Source organism: Callionymus lyra, chromosome 18 (genome assembly GCF_982586985.1).
Source record: "Callionymus lyra chromosome 18, fCalLyr1.hap1.1, whole genome shotgun sequence".
NCBI classification, from domain to species: Eukaryota; Metazoa; Chordata; class Actinopteri; order Syngnathiformes; family Callionymidae; genus Callionymus; species Callionymus lyra.
In genome coordinates, this window is record NC_141835.1 from 4,692,398 (window position 1) to 4,712,348 (window position 19,951).

The 19,951-nt window shown below is 38.0% G+C and overlaps 2 protein-coding genes across 7 annotated transcripts in view; both read left to right on the top strand.

Annotated features, from left to right (window-relative positions):
• The window catches only part of actn1 (actinin, alpha 1), a 50,859-nt gene extending 40,224 nt beyond the window's left edge, over positions 1–10,635 (top strand). For 2 of the 6 annotated variants that reach the window (XM_087780455.1, XM_087780453.1), the window contains exons 10-22: positions 1–119; positions 1,446–1,593; positions 2,477–2,627; positions 2,729–2,837; positions 2,906–3,046; positions 4,501–4,683; positions 4,755–4,889; positions 6,004–6,183; positions 6,245–6,391; positions 8,010–8,090; positions 8,296–8,361; positions 9,834–9,992; positions 10,073–10,635. The exon at positions 1–119 is cut by the window's left edge and continues 112 nt beyond it. In XM_087780455.1, the coding sequence (XP_087636581.1) occupies positions 1–119; positions 1,446–1,593; positions 2,477–2,627; positions 2,729–2,837; positions 2,906–3,046; positions 4,501–4,683; positions 4,755–4,889; positions 6,004–6,183; positions 6,245–6,391; positions 8,010–8,090; positions 8,296–8,361; positions 9,834–9,992; positions 10,073–10,231 (1,778 nt within the window). In that variant the 3' untranslated portion in view covers positions 10,232–10,635. Of the gene's footprint in view, positions 120–1,445; positions 1,594–2,476; positions 2,628–2,728; positions 2,838–2,899; positions 3,047–4,500; positions 4,684–4,754; positions 4,890–6,003; positions 6,184–6,244; positions 6,392–8,009; positions 8,091–8,295; positions 8,362–9,833; positions 9,993–10,072 lie in introns of all 6 variants that reach the window. The other 4 variants (XM_087780458.1, XM_087780457.1, XM_087780454.1 and 1 more) reach the window with 3 other exon arrangements.
• Positions 10,636–13,868: 3,233 nt separating this feature from the next.
• Positions 13,869–17,991, top strand: cox16 (cytochrome c oxidase assembly factor COX16). The gene is made up of 4 exons (XM_087780067.1): positions 13,869–14,009; positions 15,093–15,167; positions 17,685–17,753; positions 17,818–17,991. Exons 1-4 carry the CDS (start codon positions 13,950–13,952, stop codon positions 17,932–17,934), a joined length of 321 nt encoding a protein of 106 aa, XP_087636193.1. The 5' UTR covers positions 13,869–13,949; the 3' UTR covers positions 17,935–17,991.
• The last annotated feature ends 1,960 nt before the right edge of the window (positions 17,992–19,951 follow it).

Below are 19,951 nucleotides of genomic sequence, written 5' to 3' on the forward strand. Positions count from 1 at the left end.
ACAAGCCGCCCAAGGTCCAGGAGAAGTGCCAGCTGGAGATCAACTTCAACACCCTGCAGACCAAACTCCGGCTCAGCAACAGGCCCGCCTTCATGCCCTCGGAGGGCAAGATGGTGTCGGTGAGAGAAACGAGCGGGAAACGGATGCTAATGCTAACAGAATTAGCTTTGATTTAGTTCTTTGTACTTTTTCAATGTTTTAGTCCAAAAGACAGGAAGTATAATTTTGTTTTCCATTAAAGGTAGATTTCTTTCTTTATTGATCAATACAAGAAACTATTGATGTGTTGATTTAGAATAGAATAGAAAAATGAATAGAAAATCTTTATTCATCCCCAGAGGGGAAACACACTTTTACAACAGCACAGTTGAAAAAAATAAAGTGCAAGGAAAAAAAGAAATAATAAAAGAGATAATACAAAATAAAATAAAAACGATCTTAAAAATATACAAATTATTTACAAAATTAGAAATTTAACACTATTAACAAAATACAATAGAATAAAATAAAATAAAAATAAAACACACGAGGGGAAAAACACACGGATTAGCATCAGGATATTTAAAGTAGAGAGTTAAATATCCTGACACCAGTTGGGATGAAGAATCCACTAGATGGCGTCTCTGAACTATTTTCCTTTGTTTCTTTTGTTCTTTTTAAACTGATGGCGCCACCTACTGGCCCCTGAACAACATGACACTCTTTCATGAAGCTTCATCAATACATCACTTCCAAAAATCAATTCAATCAACAAAAATATTTCCAATTCAAAGAAAACGTTTCTTTAATCGGAAATAAGATTTCAATTTTGGTTTTATCAAAACAAATATTCATTTAAAGAGTTTCACCAATCTAACAAAAAAAGTTGCTTCAATTAAAAGTAATATTTTTGAATTTCTAGTTAATAGAAAACAATAGTAAATAGAAATAATAATGAATAAAATAATTTAAAAAAAACTTCAAAATAAAGAATAATGACAACTATTCAATTCCAAAAATTCATGTTTTTATTATCTTGTATTGAATGACAAAATAACCAAATGTTACATAGTTTTCATTCTTGTTTTGATGCTTAAACATTTTTTTTAAGTGTCTAAAATGAGAAGGAAAATGATTTTTAATTAATGAACAATAATCACATGGAAAAAAGTTTTCACAAAGAAAATGTGACTTTTTAAATTTTTGTATTTGCTTTAAAAAAAAGATGAAATGGATTAAAGGCAAAGCTTTTATTAAACCAAAGAAAGACAAAAGTGAAGTATTAATACAAAATAATGATGATGCGATGAGTAATAAGGACGTAGTTGAGGATCAAAGGTCATTTGTTGTTGCTATAAAACATCCTGTGAGTCCAGACTTCATCAGATCCTTGTGTTTTATTGACATCCGGTCCCGACCCGGTTTGAGGGTCTGACATGAATTCTTGTCACGTTTCCCGCCGGCAGGACATCAACAATGCGTGGGGGGGTCTGGAGGGCGCCGAGAAGGGCTACGAGGAATGGCTGCTCAACGAGATCCGCAGACTGGAGCGACTGGACCACCTCGCCGAGAAGTTCCGCCAGAAAGCTGCGATCCACGAGGCCTGGACCGACGGTAGGTCCACACCAGGGGGCGCTGAAGTGTCTTTGGATTTGAATCATGTTCGACACGGTGGAGCAACTTAGTTTCATGTGATTAAGAAGAAGAAACGGCAAAAATAAAATGATAAAATGAACATTAAGACGATAAATTGTTTGTGTTTCACTCATTTTTCATTTAAAGGTTTGTTTTTGAGCAAATATGACGAACATCTTGACAAACCTAAGGTCACGAGACTCAGACACTGGAGAAGATGAATTATTAATGTTATTTGTATAAACTCTGGTCCTTTTTTTATCATAATAAAACATATTTTAGGCGACATTATTAACAAATGGCCCAGGCTTAGTTTTTTATTTAATTTTCACAATATTTGTATTTATTTTATCATTATTTGTTACATTCCTGCGAACACATACGAAATAACTTTTCAGAATTGTATATATTTGTAACTACAATGTACATAATAAACATTTTAAAAAATAAAATAAAATGTATAATTGATTATAATAATTACAATGATTAAATTAATGTAAAAAGAGACACACAGTGAACTTAATTATGTGTGTATATATATATATATATATATATATATATTAATACATATACATGTTGTAATATATTTCTGGCTTATGTTGTTTTAGTGGTTTTATGGTCCACCGTTTGTAACGTATTTTCAAAAATAAAATAAAATGTATAATTGATTATAATAATTACAATGATTAAATTAATGTAAAAAGAGACACACAGTGAACTTAATTATGTATATATATATATATATATATATACACATATACATGTTGTAATATATTTCTGGCTTATGTTGTTTTAATTGTTTGACGGTTCTATGATCCACCGTTTGTAACGAACGTCTCCTCCCCTCTGTCGCCCCCTGCAGGTAAGGAGGAGATGCTGCAGAAGCAGGACTACGAGACCGCGACCCTGTCGGAGATCAAGGCTCTGCTGAAGAAGCACGAGGCCTTCGAGAGCGACCTGGCCGCCCACCAGGACCGCGTGGAACAGATCGCCGCCATCGCCCAGGAGCTGAAGTGAGTCGACCTTTGACCCCAGGGTCAGGACGAGCACATGAAACACGCGTGTGTGTGTGTGTGTGTGTGTGGGGATTAATGTTCTGTGCGTGTTGTCCCAGCGAGCTGGACTACTACGACTCCCCCAGCGTGAACGCTCGCTGCCAGAGGATCTGTGACCAGTGGGACCTCCTGGGAGCTCTGACCAACAAACGCAGCGAAGCTCTGCAGGTACGACTTCAAAACACGTCATGTGTCGTCGTTTTAATTAAACGAACGTTCGATTAAAAAACCTCCAGAGAACCGAGAAGTTGCTGGAAACCATCGACCAGTTGTACCTGGAGTTCGCCAAGAGGGCGGCGCCGTTCAACAACTGGATGGAGGGAGCCATGGAGGACCTGCAGGACACGTTCATCGTCCACACCATCGAGGAGATCCAGGTCCGTGTCTCCGGACCGTCCGTCCGCTCGCGTGGATGCTCGTCCTCCAACAAGTTGAACAACGGTCACACAGTGGTGGCAGTAGGCCGTGACGCAGCTCAATATATCGGGAGCAATCGTGCTCAGGGATACGATGTTATCCAGAGCTGGGGTTGAACCGACAACCTCTTGAGCCACAAACACTTTTACCCTCTTTACTATGTCGATCAATTTATATTGATCTGCATTTTATCATATTTATCATTTGTTTTTAATCTATTCTGGTTTCATCTTGTTTAAACCGGTTCACACATGTTTAACAGGTCATGTGTTCAAAACTTAACCATCTAAGTAAATAATAATAAACTTTTAAACCAACAAACAAATTTAAATCATCTAGAATTGAGGAAAATCAAACTATTTTTCACAAATAATTGCGACGCACCTGAACGCACCAGTGGGTGTGTAATGGTGCGTTCAAAGCCCAGAGAATTGTGCTAAATGATCAATTGTGTGACATTTTAATCACATTAATCTGAGGTTTATTAATTTAAATTAATCACCATTAAATAACAATATGCTTTAATCCGTTTTATTTACATTTTAGTTTGAAACGTATTGAAGGAAAAAAAGTAAATACACACGTTGTGTGTTCGTTACATTTTTTGTAATGTGTACAAAAGTGTTACACAACTCTTTACAAATATATATAAGTAAGTAAGGAGGAGTCTGACCATGAATAGATGTGAAAGTAAGAACCAGAATTTTAAAATGATCCTGAAAGAAACTGGCAGCCAGTGAAGAGTTTTAAGGAGAAATGTGAGTTCTTCTACTAGAGCGGCTCAGAATACACGTTTAAACCACTAGAAGTTGAATCCAAACTTTTTCAAATAAATTGGAAGTCATTTCATTATTCAAAGACACCACAGATAATTACGACGCACCTGAACGCACCAGTGGGTGTGTTGATGGTGCGTTCAAAGCCCAGAAAATTGTGCTAATGATCAATTGTGTGACTTTTTAATCACATTTATTGCAGGTTTAAACTGGATTAATTTCCATTAATCACCATTAAATAACAATATGCTTTAATCCGTTTTATTTACATTTTAGTTTGAAACATATTGAAGAAAAATGAAAAAACACACATGTGTTTGTTACACTTTTTGTCATGTGTACAAAAGTGTTACACAACTCTTTACAAATATATATAAGTAAGTAAGGACAAACCTGACCATGAATAGATCTGAAAGTAAGAACCAGAATTTTAAAATGATCCTGAAAGAAACTGGCAGCCAGTGAAGAGTTTGAAGGAGAAATGTGAGTTCTTCTACTAGAGCGGCTCAGAATACACGTTTAAACCTCTAGAAGTTGAATCCAATTGATTGAGTCACATTGTGCTGCTGAAGGATCAGTGACGTGATGACCTTGAATCCCATCGATCCTGACCATCCATCCCAACGCTTCCCTCTCAGGGTCTGAGCACGGCTCACGAGCAGTTCAAGGCCACGCTGCCCGAGGCGGACAAGGAGCGCCAGGCCATCCTGGGGATCCACAACGAGATCGCCAAGATCGTCCAGACGTACCACGTGAACATCGCCGGCACCAACCCCTACACCAGCATCGACCCGCAGGAGGTCAACGACAAGTGGAACAAGGTGGGGAAGAAACAAGGGGTGACGGAGGAGCTCGGCTCTGACTCTGTGCTGCCCCCTGGTGTCCGGTCCAGGTGCGACAGCTGGTGCCGCAGAGAGACCAGGCCCTGATCGAGGAACACGCCCGGCAGCAGAACAACGAGCGTCTGCGCAAACAGTTCGCCAACCAGGCCAACGTCATCGGACCCTGGATCCAGACCAAGATGGAGGTCAGTCCCTGGATTGTTGTGTCGTGTCTACGGAGGTTTATACCAATATTTGCTCTGTACTTTTATAATGTATTTCATTTTAAAGAAAAAATCCTCCTTCATGCGTTGTTTGTTTATTTAAACTCTTACTTAAAATGTTACAAAAGTACCAAAACATGCTGGACTAAAAGTGAAATTACAGCTTTTTAAAAAGTACTTTTAAGTGAACATATGTGAGAAAACTAACCCATTACAGTTTTATGTGTTATTTTGAAGTTTGTCGTTTGTTAACATCTTGAAATGTTTCATAAAATCATTTTTAACATTTTTAACTATAATTGAAAAAAAATGTCTTGATGCTACTTTTATTCAAAACAAATGAGTAAACCTCGTTGTGAAATTCATAATTCAACCAGAGAATGTACAATTCTCTGGTTTTAAATCATAAAATAATACGTTTTTTTTAAACAGAAAACACCTCAAAGTGAAGTTTTTTTAAACCAATATTTGTTTTTTTATTTAACATTTCAAATTTAATTTTTTGATTTATTTAAAGCAATCAATTCTTTTTTTTCTTATATTTGAAAATTATTTTTGATTTAATAATTTCTATTTTGAAAGGTTGAACATGTACTTATTGACGAATTAGAATATTCTCAAAATATTTTTTTACACATGGAGTTCAATTTCGAATCTTTAACATTAAATCTTTTCTAAATTTCATATTTGTTTTCTTTTAAATTCAATGTAAAAATGTTGGTATAACAGTGACCAGACATTACCAACAGAGCACCGAGCTGCACGATCACATGCACAGTCACATGATCTCCTGCTCGTCGCATGATTGGCTGAAAGTTGGATCCAGTAGCTCGGTGCTCTGTTGGTAATGTCTGTTTAACCAACATTCTATGTTCAATTTAAAGAACTATGAATTCAAAAATATTGAATTTAGAAAATATATTTTAGACTTAAAGAAATTAGAATATCATCAACTATGTGTAAAAAAAAACGTTCATTGATTTTATATTTTAAATGAGTCAATAAAACAAAAGTCAACCTTTCAACATATAAATGATAATTCAAACATTCGAAACCTTCAACCATCAAACGTCCTGACGTGTCGTGGTGCCGGCAGGAGATCGGTCGCATCTCCATGGAGATGCACGGCACGCTGGAGGACCAGCTGACCCACCTGCGCCAGTACGAGAAGAGCATCATCAACTACAAGCCCAAGATCGAGCAGCTGGAGGGCGACCACCAGCAGATCCAGGAGGCCCTGATCTTCGACAACAAGCACACCAACTTCACCATGGAGGTACCTGCACCTTCACCCTCGCCTCCACCTCCGTCCCAACCCTCCTCCCGTCTCCTCGCAGCACATCCGCGTGGGCTGGGAGCAGCTCCTCACCACCATCGCCAGGACCATCAACGAGATCGAGAACCAGATCCTGACCCGGGACGCCAAGGGCATCAGCCAGGAGCAGCTCAACGAGTACCGGGCGTCCTTCAACCACTTCGACCGGGTCAGTAGACGGAGAAGTTCCTTCAGGCAGAAAAAAGAGCGCCCCCTGTAGGCCTTTGTTGCAACTGAAGCCTCATGAGATCAGAGCAGATGTTTACGCAGCAGCTCAGCAGCACCAATTATGGATTTGAGTCTCGTGTCTCTCGTCCTCCAGCCTGACCTCAGATGTTCCTCCAGTTTATTAATACCTCAGTCGATCATATCAGGCCAGACTTACCTGCACAACATCTTATCATTTAACGAGGTGGAAAGATAGAAAGTTCTCTATTTAAATGTATTTATCTATAAAATAGTTTAAAATACTATTTTAATTCATAAAAAAACAGATAAAAACATCTAATGTTTCAAACACAAACATAATTACACACTAAATGTTTCTCCACCATATTTATTTCTTTATTGTTCAATTATTAAAAAATCTATTGATTGAAGCAACTTTTATAATATATTTAATTTTAAAGTAACAAATCTAGCTTGTTTTATTCTTATTTAAACTCTAACTTAAAATGTTACAAAAGTACCAAAACATACTAACTAAAAGTGAAATTACAGCTTTTTTAAAAGTACCTTTAACTGAACATACGTGAGAAAACTAATCCATTACAGTTTTATGTGTTATTTAGTTTTTTGTTAACATCTTAAAATGTTTCATAAAATCCAACGACATTTTCTACTATCATTAAAAAACATTAATGCTACTTTTATTCAAAACAAATGTGTAAACTTCATTGTGAAATTCATAATTCAACCATAAAATAATACTTTTTCTTTAGACGGAAAACGCCTCAAAATGAAGCTGAAAAGATGCTGAAATGATAAAATGATTATCAATTATTTATCTTGTCTTCATTGAGGAAGATGTAGGAGCTTTTATTTTGAAGTTTGATGCAATGTTAGATTTGTCCCCTTTACTTTACTAAGGCTGAGTTCCAATTCTGCATCTTAGCCCTACCCCTTCGCCTACCCCTTAGCCCTTTCCTTAAAAAACGGAGTATCAAGGGTTAATTGGGACAGCCCTACTACATTTGTGCTCAATGTTGCTCACTTAAATGCATGATACCCCTCTGTTTCAAGTGTGCCTCTGACCTCCCTCGTTTTCGAGCGCTAGCTGGCCCTTCGTCTCACCCCTCCCCCTTCATCCAACGTAGTATTGGGAAACCCCTGCGTCTCTCAGGCACGCCGGCAACGGAGGGGTAGGGCTGAGATCGAGGGCTAGGACGAGAATTGGAACGCAGCCTTAGTCTTGAATCTGACGACTTACTCTCCACCTCAGAACCGGCGCTCAGCAGCGCCCTCTATGCAGCGGCGATGTTAGAAGCGTGTTTGATTTGTTTGTGTTTGTGTAACCCACGAGCGGAGCTTCCTCCTCACTGCAGATTAACTCTTTGAATGCCGCTCACGCGTGTCCTAACGAAGATGCTGTGTTCTCTCTTCTCTTATGCATGACCCCCCCCCCCACCCCCCCACCCTCCACACATCCCTGACCTTTGACCCCACCTGTGCATGATGCACCCCCCACACCTGTCTCACCCCCCCTCCCCTCCCCCTCGCCCCTCCTCCTCCTGACACGGCTGTATGTTGCTGCATGACCCCCTCGACGTCGCCTGCCGCCCCCCCAGGACCACTCGGGCACTCTGGCTGCAGAGGAGTTCAAGGCCTGCCTGATCAGCCTGGGCTTCGATATCGCCAACGACGCTCAGGTACCGACTCTCTCCCGGTGGAGGTGTTTAACTTTTTTTTTTTTTTTCTTTTTCTCCCTTTTACTTTCTGTTCTTTGGGTTTTTTCTCCTGCACCTCCCGTCTCCTCCTCCTTCTCCTGACCTCCTCTAATCTGTCGTTTCCTCTGGTCTTCCTCCTTCACTCTCCTCACTGTCGCTCCACTGTGGTTCTGGTTCTGGGCTGTAGAAGAGAACAGGAGTGATGGAAGCTGAAGACTTCAAAACCTGCCTTATCTCCATTGGTTACAACCTGGTAACGTCTTTGACTTTGATCTTTGTGTGTTTTTGAAAAACTCCCGACGTGACGAAGCCTGTGGAGGTGAAGCTTCTCCACACAGTTGAACTGAATTATTATTATTATTACTTATTATTCCATGAAACGACACTTTTATTGTGTTTAATGTAATAACACAAGAGTGTGCGACACTTTTATATTTTCATTTCTATTGGTAATTGTTTGAAAACTTGTATTTTATTAACAGAAAACTATCATGTGTCAAATTAACCTACATTTTTTTTACATATTAGACTTGAATTTATTTAAAAAATGCAATGATTTTTATTGTTTATAAAATATTTAAAGACGCTTGAGTCAAGATTTATTAGGATGAAAGTAAGAAACATCCTTTTATTTATTTTTTTTATTTTTATTTGCGCTTAAGTTTAACAAACCTTTTGTTTTTAGAAGATGAATTAACTGATGAATATTTTAATACGTTTGGTTACATTTTTATTTTAAAACTATTCAAGTCTTTGCTCAAAGTATTTAACGTGTTTTTATCGTGTTTTAGTCTTTTTTATATGATTAACTTAAGTTTAAGTTTTTAATATTAATGATGAGTTTTTAGTTTCACAATATTTTTTATTAATAAAAAGAGAAATAAATCTGTCCACAGATCTGGAAAGAAATAATTTAATTTAAATGAAATATTTTTATGTTTCCATTTAAATGTTTAAGTCACTTATTTATTTTATTTTTACAATACTGGTAATACATGTTTCTAGATTTACTCGGATTAAATAAAAAAAATAGTTTGATGTATAAACTTAACTAAAAAAGTGTAACAAATATTTCATCTACTGGGATGAAAAACTGCTATATTTCTAAAAAAAAATTGGTGAATTTATTTCAAAGTGATTCAAATGTTTTGTCAAAGTATTTAACATGTTTTTTAATGTCGTGTTTTACTGAGTTCTACGATAAACTTCAGTGTAAGTGACATTTTCTTCTTTTAATGGGGTTTTTAGTCTGTTTATTTATATACTTAACTTAGTTAACTTTGTTTTTTAATGTATTTTTAGATTTAATTTCACTAGTCAATGTTGTGTCACTTAAATTATGAGTCGCTTTAATATTTTTAATTATATTATGATATATTTTATTTTATTTATGCTATATTTTATTTTAATTTAATTTAACCTAATATTATGTTTTTTTAAATAATATATTTTAATTTTATTTAATATTATTTTTATTTTATCTTTTTTTATATTCTATTATTTAATAGTATGATATATTTTAATATAATTCAGATTTTATTTTAATTTAATTGATTCTACTAAACACTGAATATACAACATTACAACAAATACTTGTATAGTTTTCTGATGAATCTACTTGAAGACTCGAGTATGTTTTGAATTGAATCTTTAAGTCGTCTCTGGACTCCATGTTTGGTGGTGTTGCCACGGCGACCGCCTCACGTCTCTCCCTCGACCCTCCAGGGCGAGAACGAGTTCTCCCGCATCATGAGCATCGTGGACCCGAACCGCATGGGCCTGGTCACCTTCCAGGGCTTCATCGACTTCATGTCCCGGGAGACGGCCGACACGGACACGGCGGACCAGGTCATAGCGTCCTTCAAGGTCCTGGCCGGAGACAAGGTGGGTTGTTCTAGGGGGAGTCGCCATGACATCATCGTAACCTTTGACCCCGATCATCATGGTCGTGTTGTCGTCGACAGAACTACATCCTGGCGGACGAGCTGCGACGCGAGCTTCCTCCGGACCAGGCGGATTACTGCATCGCCCGCATGGCCCCGTACACCGGCCCGGACGGGGTCCCCGGGGCCCTGGACTACATGTCCTTCTCCACGGCTCTGTACGGCGAGAGCGACCTTTGAACTGTCCGTTGCGCCCCCCCCTGACTCGTGAACACCAGCCTACCTGCTCTCATCACCGCCATTTCCTCGAGCAGCACTCGCCACTCTCCCTTTTTTTGTACGTCTCTGGCCTTATCTCGTCGCCGTCTCTCCCCCCGTCCCCCCTTCCTCCTCCCCCGTCCCCCCTTCCTCCTCCCCCGCCCCCCCGTCCCCCCCGACCGCTTGCCACACTGCAGCATCTCTCCGCGTTTACAGAGTGGGAGAGAAAAAGATTGTTTGTTGTTTTTATTTTCTCGTTGTCATTGTTTTCTTCATCAAATGAATAAAGTTAACATATTTTATTATACTGAACAAAAACGTATGTATTTTTCTTCACCTGATTGAAAAATAAGAGACAAAAATTGTAATAAAGAAAATCTGCTATATTTGTCGCTTTGTCCGTTTGTTTTTTTCACTGAATAAATGGAAAAAAAACATGAGTTTATAAAGATTTGTTTTTCAACGTTTTTTAACTTAAAGTAGGTTGTTGACAACTATTGTAACTGTTTACTTCGATGTCTAAACCAGAAGGATCGTCTCGCCTGCAGTTCATACTAAACTCTGCAGCCAGAATCCTGAGTCGCTCTAGTAGAAGAACTCACATTTCTCCTTCAAACTCTTCACTGGCTGCCAGTTTCTTTCAGGATCATTTTAAAATTCTGGTTCTTACTTTCAGATCTATTCATGGTCAGACCTTCCATCAGTAGATTCTGATCCAGGCTTACACCCCAGCTCGGGCTCTGAGGTCTGTGGATCAGAATCTACTGATGGTTCCTGAACTTCGGACCAGAGGAGAGAAATCCTTCCAGACTGTTGCTCCTTTAGAACCATCTCTGTGTTTGATGATCTACTGACTCCTTCAAGAAACATCTGTGTTTGATGATCTACTGACTCCTTCAAGAAACATCTGTGTTTGATGATCTACTGACTCCTTCAAGAAACATCTGTGTTTGATGATCTACTGACTCCTTCAAGAAACATCTGTGTTTGATGATCTACTGACTCCTTCAAGAAACATCTGTGTTTGATGATCTACTGACTCCTTCAAGAAACATCTGTGTTTGATGATCTACTGACTCCTTCAAGAAACATCTCTGTGTTTGATGATCTACTGACTCCTTCAAGAAACATCTGTGTTTGATGATCTACTGACTCCTTCAAGAAACATCTGTGTTTGATGATCTACTGACTCCTTCAAGAAACATGTGTGTTTGATGATCTACTGACTCCTTCAAGAAACATGTGTGTTTGATGATCTACTGACTCCTTCAAGAAACATCTGTGTTTGATGATCTACTGACTCCTTCAAGAAACATCTGTGTTTGATGATCTACTGACTCCTTCAAGAAACATCTGTGTTTGATGATCTACTGACTCCTTCAAGAAACATCTGTGTTTGATGATCTACTTACTCCTTCAAGAAACATCTGTGTTTGATGATCTACTGACTCCTTCAAGAAACATCTGTGTTTGATGATCTACTGACTCCTTCAAGAACCATCTCTGTGTTTGATGATCTACTGACTCCTTCAAGAAACATCTCTGTTTGATGATCTACTGACTCCTTCAAGAAACATCTGTGTTTGATGATCTACTGACTCCTTCAAGAACCATCTCTGTGTTTGATGATCTACTGACTCCTTCAAGAAACATCTGTGTTTGATGATCTACTGACTCCTTCAAGAAACATCTGTGTTTGATGATCTACTGACTCCTTCAAGAAACATCTGTGTTTGATGATCTACTGACTCCTTCAAGAAACATCTGTGTTTGATGATCTACTGACTCCTTCAAGAAACATCTGTGTTTGATGATCTACTGACTCCTTCAAGAAACATCTCTGTGTTTGATGATCTACTGACTCCTTCAAGAAACATCTGTGTTTCATGATCTACTGACTCCTTCAAGAAACATGTGTGTTTGATGATCTACTGACTCCTTCAAGAAACATCTGTGTTTGATGATCTACTGACTCCTTCAAGAAACATCTGTGTTTGATGATCTACTGACTCCTTCAAGAAACATCTGTGTTCGATGATCTACTGACTCCTTCAAGAAACATCTGTGTTTGATGATCTACTGACTCCTTCAAGAAACATCTGTGTTTGATGATCTACTGACTCCTTCAAGAAACATCTGTGTTTGATGATCTACTGACTCCTTCAAGAAACATCTGTGTTTGATGATCTACTGACTCCTTCAAGAAACATCTGTGTTTGATGATCTACTGACTCCTTCAAGAAACATCTGTGTTTGATGATCTACTGACTCCTTCAAGAAACATCTGTGTTTGATGATCTACTGACTCCTTCAAGAAACATCTGTGTTTGATGATCTACTGACTCCTTCAAGAAACATCTCTGTGTTTGATGATCTACTGACTCCTTCAAGAAACATCTGTGTTTGATGATCTACTGACTCCTTCAAGAAACATCTGTGTTTGATGATCTACTGACTCCTTCAAGAAACATCTGTGTTTGATGATCTACTGACTCCTTCAAGAAACATCTCTGTGTTTGATGATCTACTGACTCCTTCAAGAAACATCTGTGTTTGATGATCTACTGACTCCTTCAAGAAACATCTGTGTTTGATGATCTACTGACTCCTTCAAGAAACATCTGTGTTTGATGATCTACTGACTCCTTCAAGAAACATCTGTGTTTGATGATCTACTGACTCCTTCAAGAAACATCTGTGTTTGATGATCTACTGACTCCTTCAAGAAACATCTGTGTTTGATGATCTACTGACTCCTTCAAGAAACATCTGTGTTTGATGATCTACTGACTCCTTCAAGAAACATCTGTGTTTGATGATCTACTGACTCCTTCAAGAAACATCTGTGTGTTTGATGATCTACTGACTCCTTCAAGAAACATCTGTGTTTGATGATCTACTGACTCCTTCAAGAAACATCTCAAGACACTTTTATTTGTGTTTTTCCTTGATTCTCTGAGACTCCTGTGTTTGTCTTATGTGTCTTGATCTTTTAAAGTATATATTTTATTGAGTATTGTTTTGATTGTTTAAGCGCTTTGTGACCCTGATCTGGAAAAGCATTATATAAATAATACTTACTTACTTACTTGTTCATCTTCATGAAGGGGTTTGTGAGGCGGTGCCAGATGTGAAAATTGAGACAATAATTCCTAAAAATAAATAGTAAATGGAAGGTAACAGAAGAAAAGCAGGAGTTTAGGACAGAACTGTAGACAGCAGCTCCAACACTGGGACTTAAAACTGCCAAGTTGCCATTACAATTTTAGAAAAGTACTTAAATTATAAATAATGCATCTATTTGTATGTTGATGTTTGTAAATTATCATTAAAAAATGATGCAATAATATCTGCAGAGACGACACTTCTGTTAGGTTAGCGCTAAGTTGTTGAAACTGAAAGTAAAAATATAAAAATACTTTTCGAACACGTATGTGACAATTAAAATACTGAATATGTATAAGTGTGATAGAGTGACTATGGTGGACGCCTCAGGTAAATACATTTTTATTGTCTATATTTCATATTTTTTAAACTCAATTTCTTTGTGATTTTCTGAATGTTTGGTAACAGGCGGAACCTTCGCTCGGATCGCTGTCGTCCGGACGGATTAAAACGACGGACCCGTTAAGAAAACATGCAACACCGTTGACCTGCAGACATTAAACTGTGTTTTAATTATTTCAAGAGGACATTAAAGATGTTTAAGTTGAAATCGTTGCAGAAGAACAAGGTGTTTAAACACGGAGTTCCTATGCTGGTGAGTTCCTGCTGCTGCTACCTAGTTAGCATGTTAGCTTGTTCTGATAAACCAGGTTAGATGACGTTAAATCCAACAAAAATATGAACGAAATCCCATATGTTTCTTATCACACGTTTCTATTAATCTTGTTTATTCTGTTTACGCGCAAATAATCCGCTTAAACTTTGTCAGGTTGGAGTAACGGAAGTAAATTACTCTATACTTATAAAAGGCTTTAACATATAGAAACAATATACAAAACACTTCCCATATAATAAAATATATATATATATATACTAAATATATTATCACCATCTTTACGATAATCTGTTTTAAAATAGCGTTTGTTTTCGTTACACTTCAGCAGCTATAAATATAGTTATTTAAAAGTCTATGTTGAGCCTGATATTTATTATAATTGAAGGTTTGTTTTAGAATAAAAAGCAAAGATAATGAAACAGTGATTCTCATGATTCTCACCATAAAGTAAACATTTAAAGTTAGTTTAAAATAATTCGAGACCAATGTTGTGAAACTGGAAAAACACTCACAGCTTCTAAAAAGGAGTATTTTGGAAGAAGAGAAAAAAAAGAACAGAAACGAGTATGTCCACATTATAAGTCTTTGTTTTTCTAAGAAATATCTGATCTGTATTTTATACATTTTACTTCTTCAATAAGTACATACAACGAGAATGTTCTTTTCTCTCCCAGTATTTGCAGGCAGAGTTATTAAGTTTGATTTTTTTTTTAATGTTTTTGTATGTATAAGTATCTATACAATTATGTATAATGTTTAAATGCATTTTTATCTGATCTGACTTTCATATTATATATAATATATACACATTACATTTAAGGGCGAATATATAAATAAACTATATTTAAGGGGAGCCTGAGATTTGTTTGCATTTTAACAGAATTTATTCATTTTTATTTCTCATTTATTTTATTTAATTGTTTTAAAACTCATTATGTTCCCTGTTGGCCTTAACTTTATTTACTTTAGTTTACTCTTGTAGATTTTATCAAGTGTTTACTAATGAAAACTACGGTTATGTTTAATCAAAACAATACTTAACTTAATGATGTGTTTCTTCAGGTGATGGTGGTCGGAGGAGCTCTGGGCCTGCGAGAGTTCAACCAGATCCGCTACGACGCGAAGAACATGAAACAGGTGAGTTGATCCAGGTGTTCGTCTCTGCTGTGGTGCGCGCGCCATCTAGTGGCTGAAAGTAAGAACAGCAGCCCAGTGTCGTCCTGACCTCCTTCAACTTAAGTGAGTGTCTCTGGACCACCTCTGGACCACCTCTGGACCAGGACCAGATGGTGGGACATGTTTTCTTGTTAGTGTAAGACTGTGGATGTGAAGGGGGGCACCGGTGTGGACCCCCTTAACCCCTTCATGACCAGGCCTCGCTGCTCAGACCCCCTGTGGAGGAACGTCATCAACCGAAGCCTCTATTTCCATGTGTGCTGATGTTTGTCCTTCTGTCTCGAGAGTTACTTCCTGCATCGCACTTCTCTCCAGATCTCCCAGAATGCATTAGCAGCAGAACCGTCACCACAAACGTATAAAGTAACAGTCGTGGTCGCGAAGGATCCGAAGCTCGTTATTCACTCGGAATAAAACTCATTTCTTGGTTTATTTAAATCACAGAACTGACGACTTCTCTTGAGGTTCGTTTCCACGAATCGGCTTCTAGTGTCGAACTTCTCATGTCATGTGACCAATAAGTTAAGGTTTTTATTCTTTTAGTCTTAATTTAATGCTGTTTGATGTTTTATTCATTTTATTTTTACCAGGTTCTGATGGTAAAATGATTAAAATATTGAGACTTGAAACAACAACTTCCTTTAATTTAATGTCATTTTGAAGAATATTCTTTAAAATGACACTAAAGTGCTGTCAAGAGAAAATACTAAAAACAAATACTTGAGTAAAAAAAATTAATTTGATAAAATAATTTATTGTTAACAGAAAGTCGTTGAGATTTGAGAGTCAAGTGCAAACTTCAGTTTGACCAGCAGGGGGCGATATTGTTCTTTTGTCTCCTTCATTAGACGATAAACAACAAATATCAGCTGATTATGAATCGAACTCATTAACAAACGAGTTTCTTCAACCAGGCTTTAAAAATCGTCGGCATTCCATTGTGAATATTGTATAGATTTGACTATATATTATATAAATGAATATATTATAAATCATCTTTGCGCTTGATGATCTACTGACTCCTTTAAGAAACATCTCAAGACGTTTTTTATTTGTTCAGGCTTTTCCTTGATTCTCTGGAACTCCTGTTGTGTTATCAGTTTTATCTTGATCTTTAAAGTATATACTTTATTGAATATTGTTTTGATTGTTTAAGTTCTTTGTGACCCTGGACTGGAATAGCGCTATATAAATACAAATTACTTACTTACTTACTTAAAGTCCAACAATATTTTAATAGTATTGAATTAATAGTATTATGGTTGTAGTAAATTTCTACTCCTGTTTTATTTATCTGCCATTTTTTTTAATTTTGTGTATTCATTCAATTAATATTCAAAGTTTTATTTCTTTCTTTCTGTCTTATATTTTTGTGTCTTGTATTATTGTTGCTGCCAGTGGTGAAGAGAAGAAAAAAAGAAATTGACAATAAACATATATTTTTTAATTTTATAAACCATTCAACAGGACGATGAACGTCCACTTTAATGACTGACCTTTTAGTTTTCACCTCGACAACACAAACCGGTTCAAAATGTGTTTAAACGTTAGTTTAGTCCGTGACTAAACTAACTAACTAACTAAGCTAAATGTGGACAAAACTGAAACTCTGGTGATTGCTCCTGATGATAAGATTCCAGGTACTTGGTCAGTACTTGGGTGACTTAGTTCAGTCTGTCAAACTGAGCCTGAGAAACCTGGGTGTTGTATCTTGTTCAACACTGCAGAAAACTGACCAGAAACTGTTTCCTTCAACTGAGAAAAATCTCTAAACTTATCTTCTACTTATAATCTAAAATGTTATCATAACATGATCTGGATCTTATAATCCATGCGTTTGTTTCTTCTCGTCTGGACTATTGTAACAGTTTGTTTTCATGTCTTAACAAGAAGGATCGTCTCGCCTGCAGTTCATACAAAACTCTGCAGCGAGAATTCTAACCCGCTCTAGTAGAAGAACTCACATTTCTATGATCCTTAAAACTCTTCATTGGCTTCCAGTTTCTTTCAGGATCATTTTAAAATTCTGGTTCTTACTTTCAGATCTATTCATGGTCAGACCTTCCATCAGTGATCTGATCCAGACTTACACGCCAGCTCGGGCTCTGAGGTCTGTGGATCAGAATCTACTGATGGTTCCTGAACTTCCTGGACCAGAGGAGAGAAATCCTTCCAGACTGACTGACTGGCTTTTCCTTGATTTTCTGCAAGTCCTGTTGTGTTCTCAGCTTTATCTTGACCTTTAAAGTATATACTTTATTGAATATTGTTTTGATTGTTTAAGCGCTTTGTGACCCTGGTCTGGAAAAGCGCTTTATGAATAACAATTACTTACTTACTTACTTACCAACGATCTGTAGTAAAAACATGAACGTTGTCTCTGATCCTCCTTCGTCTGCTTCCTCGTCCTGGTCTCTGTGGTTCCTTCGCTCCGGTGTCGTCTCTCTCGTCTAATAACTCGACGTCTTCTCTCGACAGTTTGTTCCGCCGCTGGTGCCGACATCCGACGACGAGAAGCCGCGGGACGTCCTGCAGGAGGAGTACGAGGTAAGACCTCCTGGTGAGTCGTCGAGGCTCGGAGACCAATCCAGTCCGTTTGCTTTCGCCGCAGAAAATGAAGGGCAAGGACTTCCAGGACTGGCAGAACATCCGCGGTCCACGTCCGTGGGAAGACTCGCGCCAGTACCAGGAAGATCAGCGCAGCCGACCGAAGAACACTCTTGAGTAAGACTCGTGACGACTGGTATTTATGTACAGAGATTGTAATTAAAACAACTTTATTTAACCACGTGTTCGCTTGGTTTTTAATGAGCAGGAAACAAACAAAAACTGTCTAATGTTATTGTTGTATCACGTGTGTCGTCGATTATATGAATTATTTGGACGTGTGTTCGTCAACATGCAATGCTGTGTCTCGAATCGCATACTAGCGTACTCAAAGTTAGTGTTTTTAGTGCATGAGTGCGTCTCAATTCTTAGTATGTGAAATCTAGTGCTCCATGCACACTAAACTGGCACTAAAACGCCCACAAAACTGAGTATGGTTTGAGTATGGACACTATCTACACTAAACAGCTCCATCTTAGTGACGTTTTAAACGGAAGTTACATCATATTTAAATGCATATATATGTATATACTTACAGTTGTATTTGTTGCTGATACCGTCTTAAATATCTCGCGAATATTTCGAATCTCATATTTTTTCTTTATTTCTTCTTCCAAACTTGCAAAACGTGCTGCCAGTAGGTGGCGATGGCGTTAAAACAGCTGTTGAAACATCGTTAAATAGTAGTAGAAGAAGAAGCTGTCGCGTCATTTCCTGTTAGTGTGTAGCAGCAGAGTTTGATTTGAGACATACTATCTGTGGAGGATTAGTTACTAGTTAGTACGTACACTAAACTGATGCATACTAACTTCTAGTGTACTAAGAGAAGTATGCGATTTGAGTGTCACTCTCGCACTGACGGTGTCGGGGTAACCACGGAAACACAAACGTGTGCAGAAGGTTCGGTGACGCGTCGAAGTTCTAATACGAGCGGCTTCGGTTATTATCGTGGTGCGAGGAAGAAAACGTTGAAATGTTCTTCTAAAAATAGTCTTTTTGTGTGTGTGTGTGTGTGTGTGTGTGTGTGTGTGTGTGTGTGTGTGTGTGTGTGTGTGTGTGTGTGTGTGTGTGTGTGTGTGTGTGTGTGTGTGTGTGTGTGTGTGTGTGTGTGTGTGTGTGTGTGTGTGTGTGTGTGTGTCTTGGAGGTGAATCACACGGTTGAGGATGTGAAGGCGCCGCAAACACACACACATCCAGACACACACACACACACACACACACACACACACACACACACTTGGTAAACTTACAACGACCTCAGACAAACATTCACACTCGACAAAACACTGTTTTTTTTTTTCTCCCTCAAACGATGAATATGAAACTTTAATTTTACATTCATGCTTTCTATTGTTTTTATCTTCACTCTTTCTTTCACTTTTCTGTTTCTCATCTTGTTTTCTGTTGAACTTTTAAAGTTTAAAATCTAATCTTTAAAAGCTGCTGGAGTCACTGTATCCTCTCGTCCCCAGTCATCGCCAGGATCCCGTTTAACGCTTCCTTTAACTGCGTAACGATTGCTGCCATCTAGTGGCCCTGAAAATAAATGTGTTTCTGGTATCCCTTGTGTTATCTCAGGGTCAAAGTGACCCAGAGGCCCTGAAAACAAATGTGTTTCTGGTATCCCTTGTGTTATCTCAGGGTCAAAGTGACCCAGAGGCCCTGAAAACAAATGTGTTTCTGGTATCCCTTGTGTTATCTCAGGGTCAAAGTGACCCAGAGGCCCTGAAAATAAATGTGTTTCTGGTATCCCTTGTGTTATCTCAGGGTCAAAGTGACCCAGAGGCCCTGAAAACAAATGTGTTTGTGGTGGACGACACGAGGGTTAAATAAAATGATTCTGTAGTTTCACCACAAAGGAGTCGTGTGTGTGTGTGTGTGTGTGTGTGTGTGTGTGTGTATTTATAAGAACGATCACATTCCTTGGCCGGCGTTTTGATGGAAGCTCCGCCTCCTTTTCTCGTGCACTTTAAACTTTAATCCGCAGGAGTTTGAATCATTCATCGGACGTGCGAAGAGGGAAAACTCGTGAATATTTACTCGACTTCAGATCCAAGAAGAAGAAATATCAAGTGTGTAGACGTGTGTAGACGTGTGTAGACGTGTGTACTTATGAATTACACATCCTTCTGTGGGTC

Coding starts and splice junctions, on each gene's coding strand:
- cox16 (XM_087780067.1), top strand. CDS start 13,950: ATGTTTAAGTTGAAATCGTTGCAGAAGAACAAGGTGTTTAAACACGGA. Junction 14,010..15,092: donor AACACGGAGTTCCTATGCTG/GTGAGTTCCTGC, acceptor GTGTTTCTTCAG/GTGATGGTGGTCGGAGGAGC. Junction 17,754..17,817: donor TCCTGCAGGAGGAGTACGAG/GTAAGACCTCCT, acceptor CTTTCGCCGCAG/AAAATGAAGGGCAAGGACTT.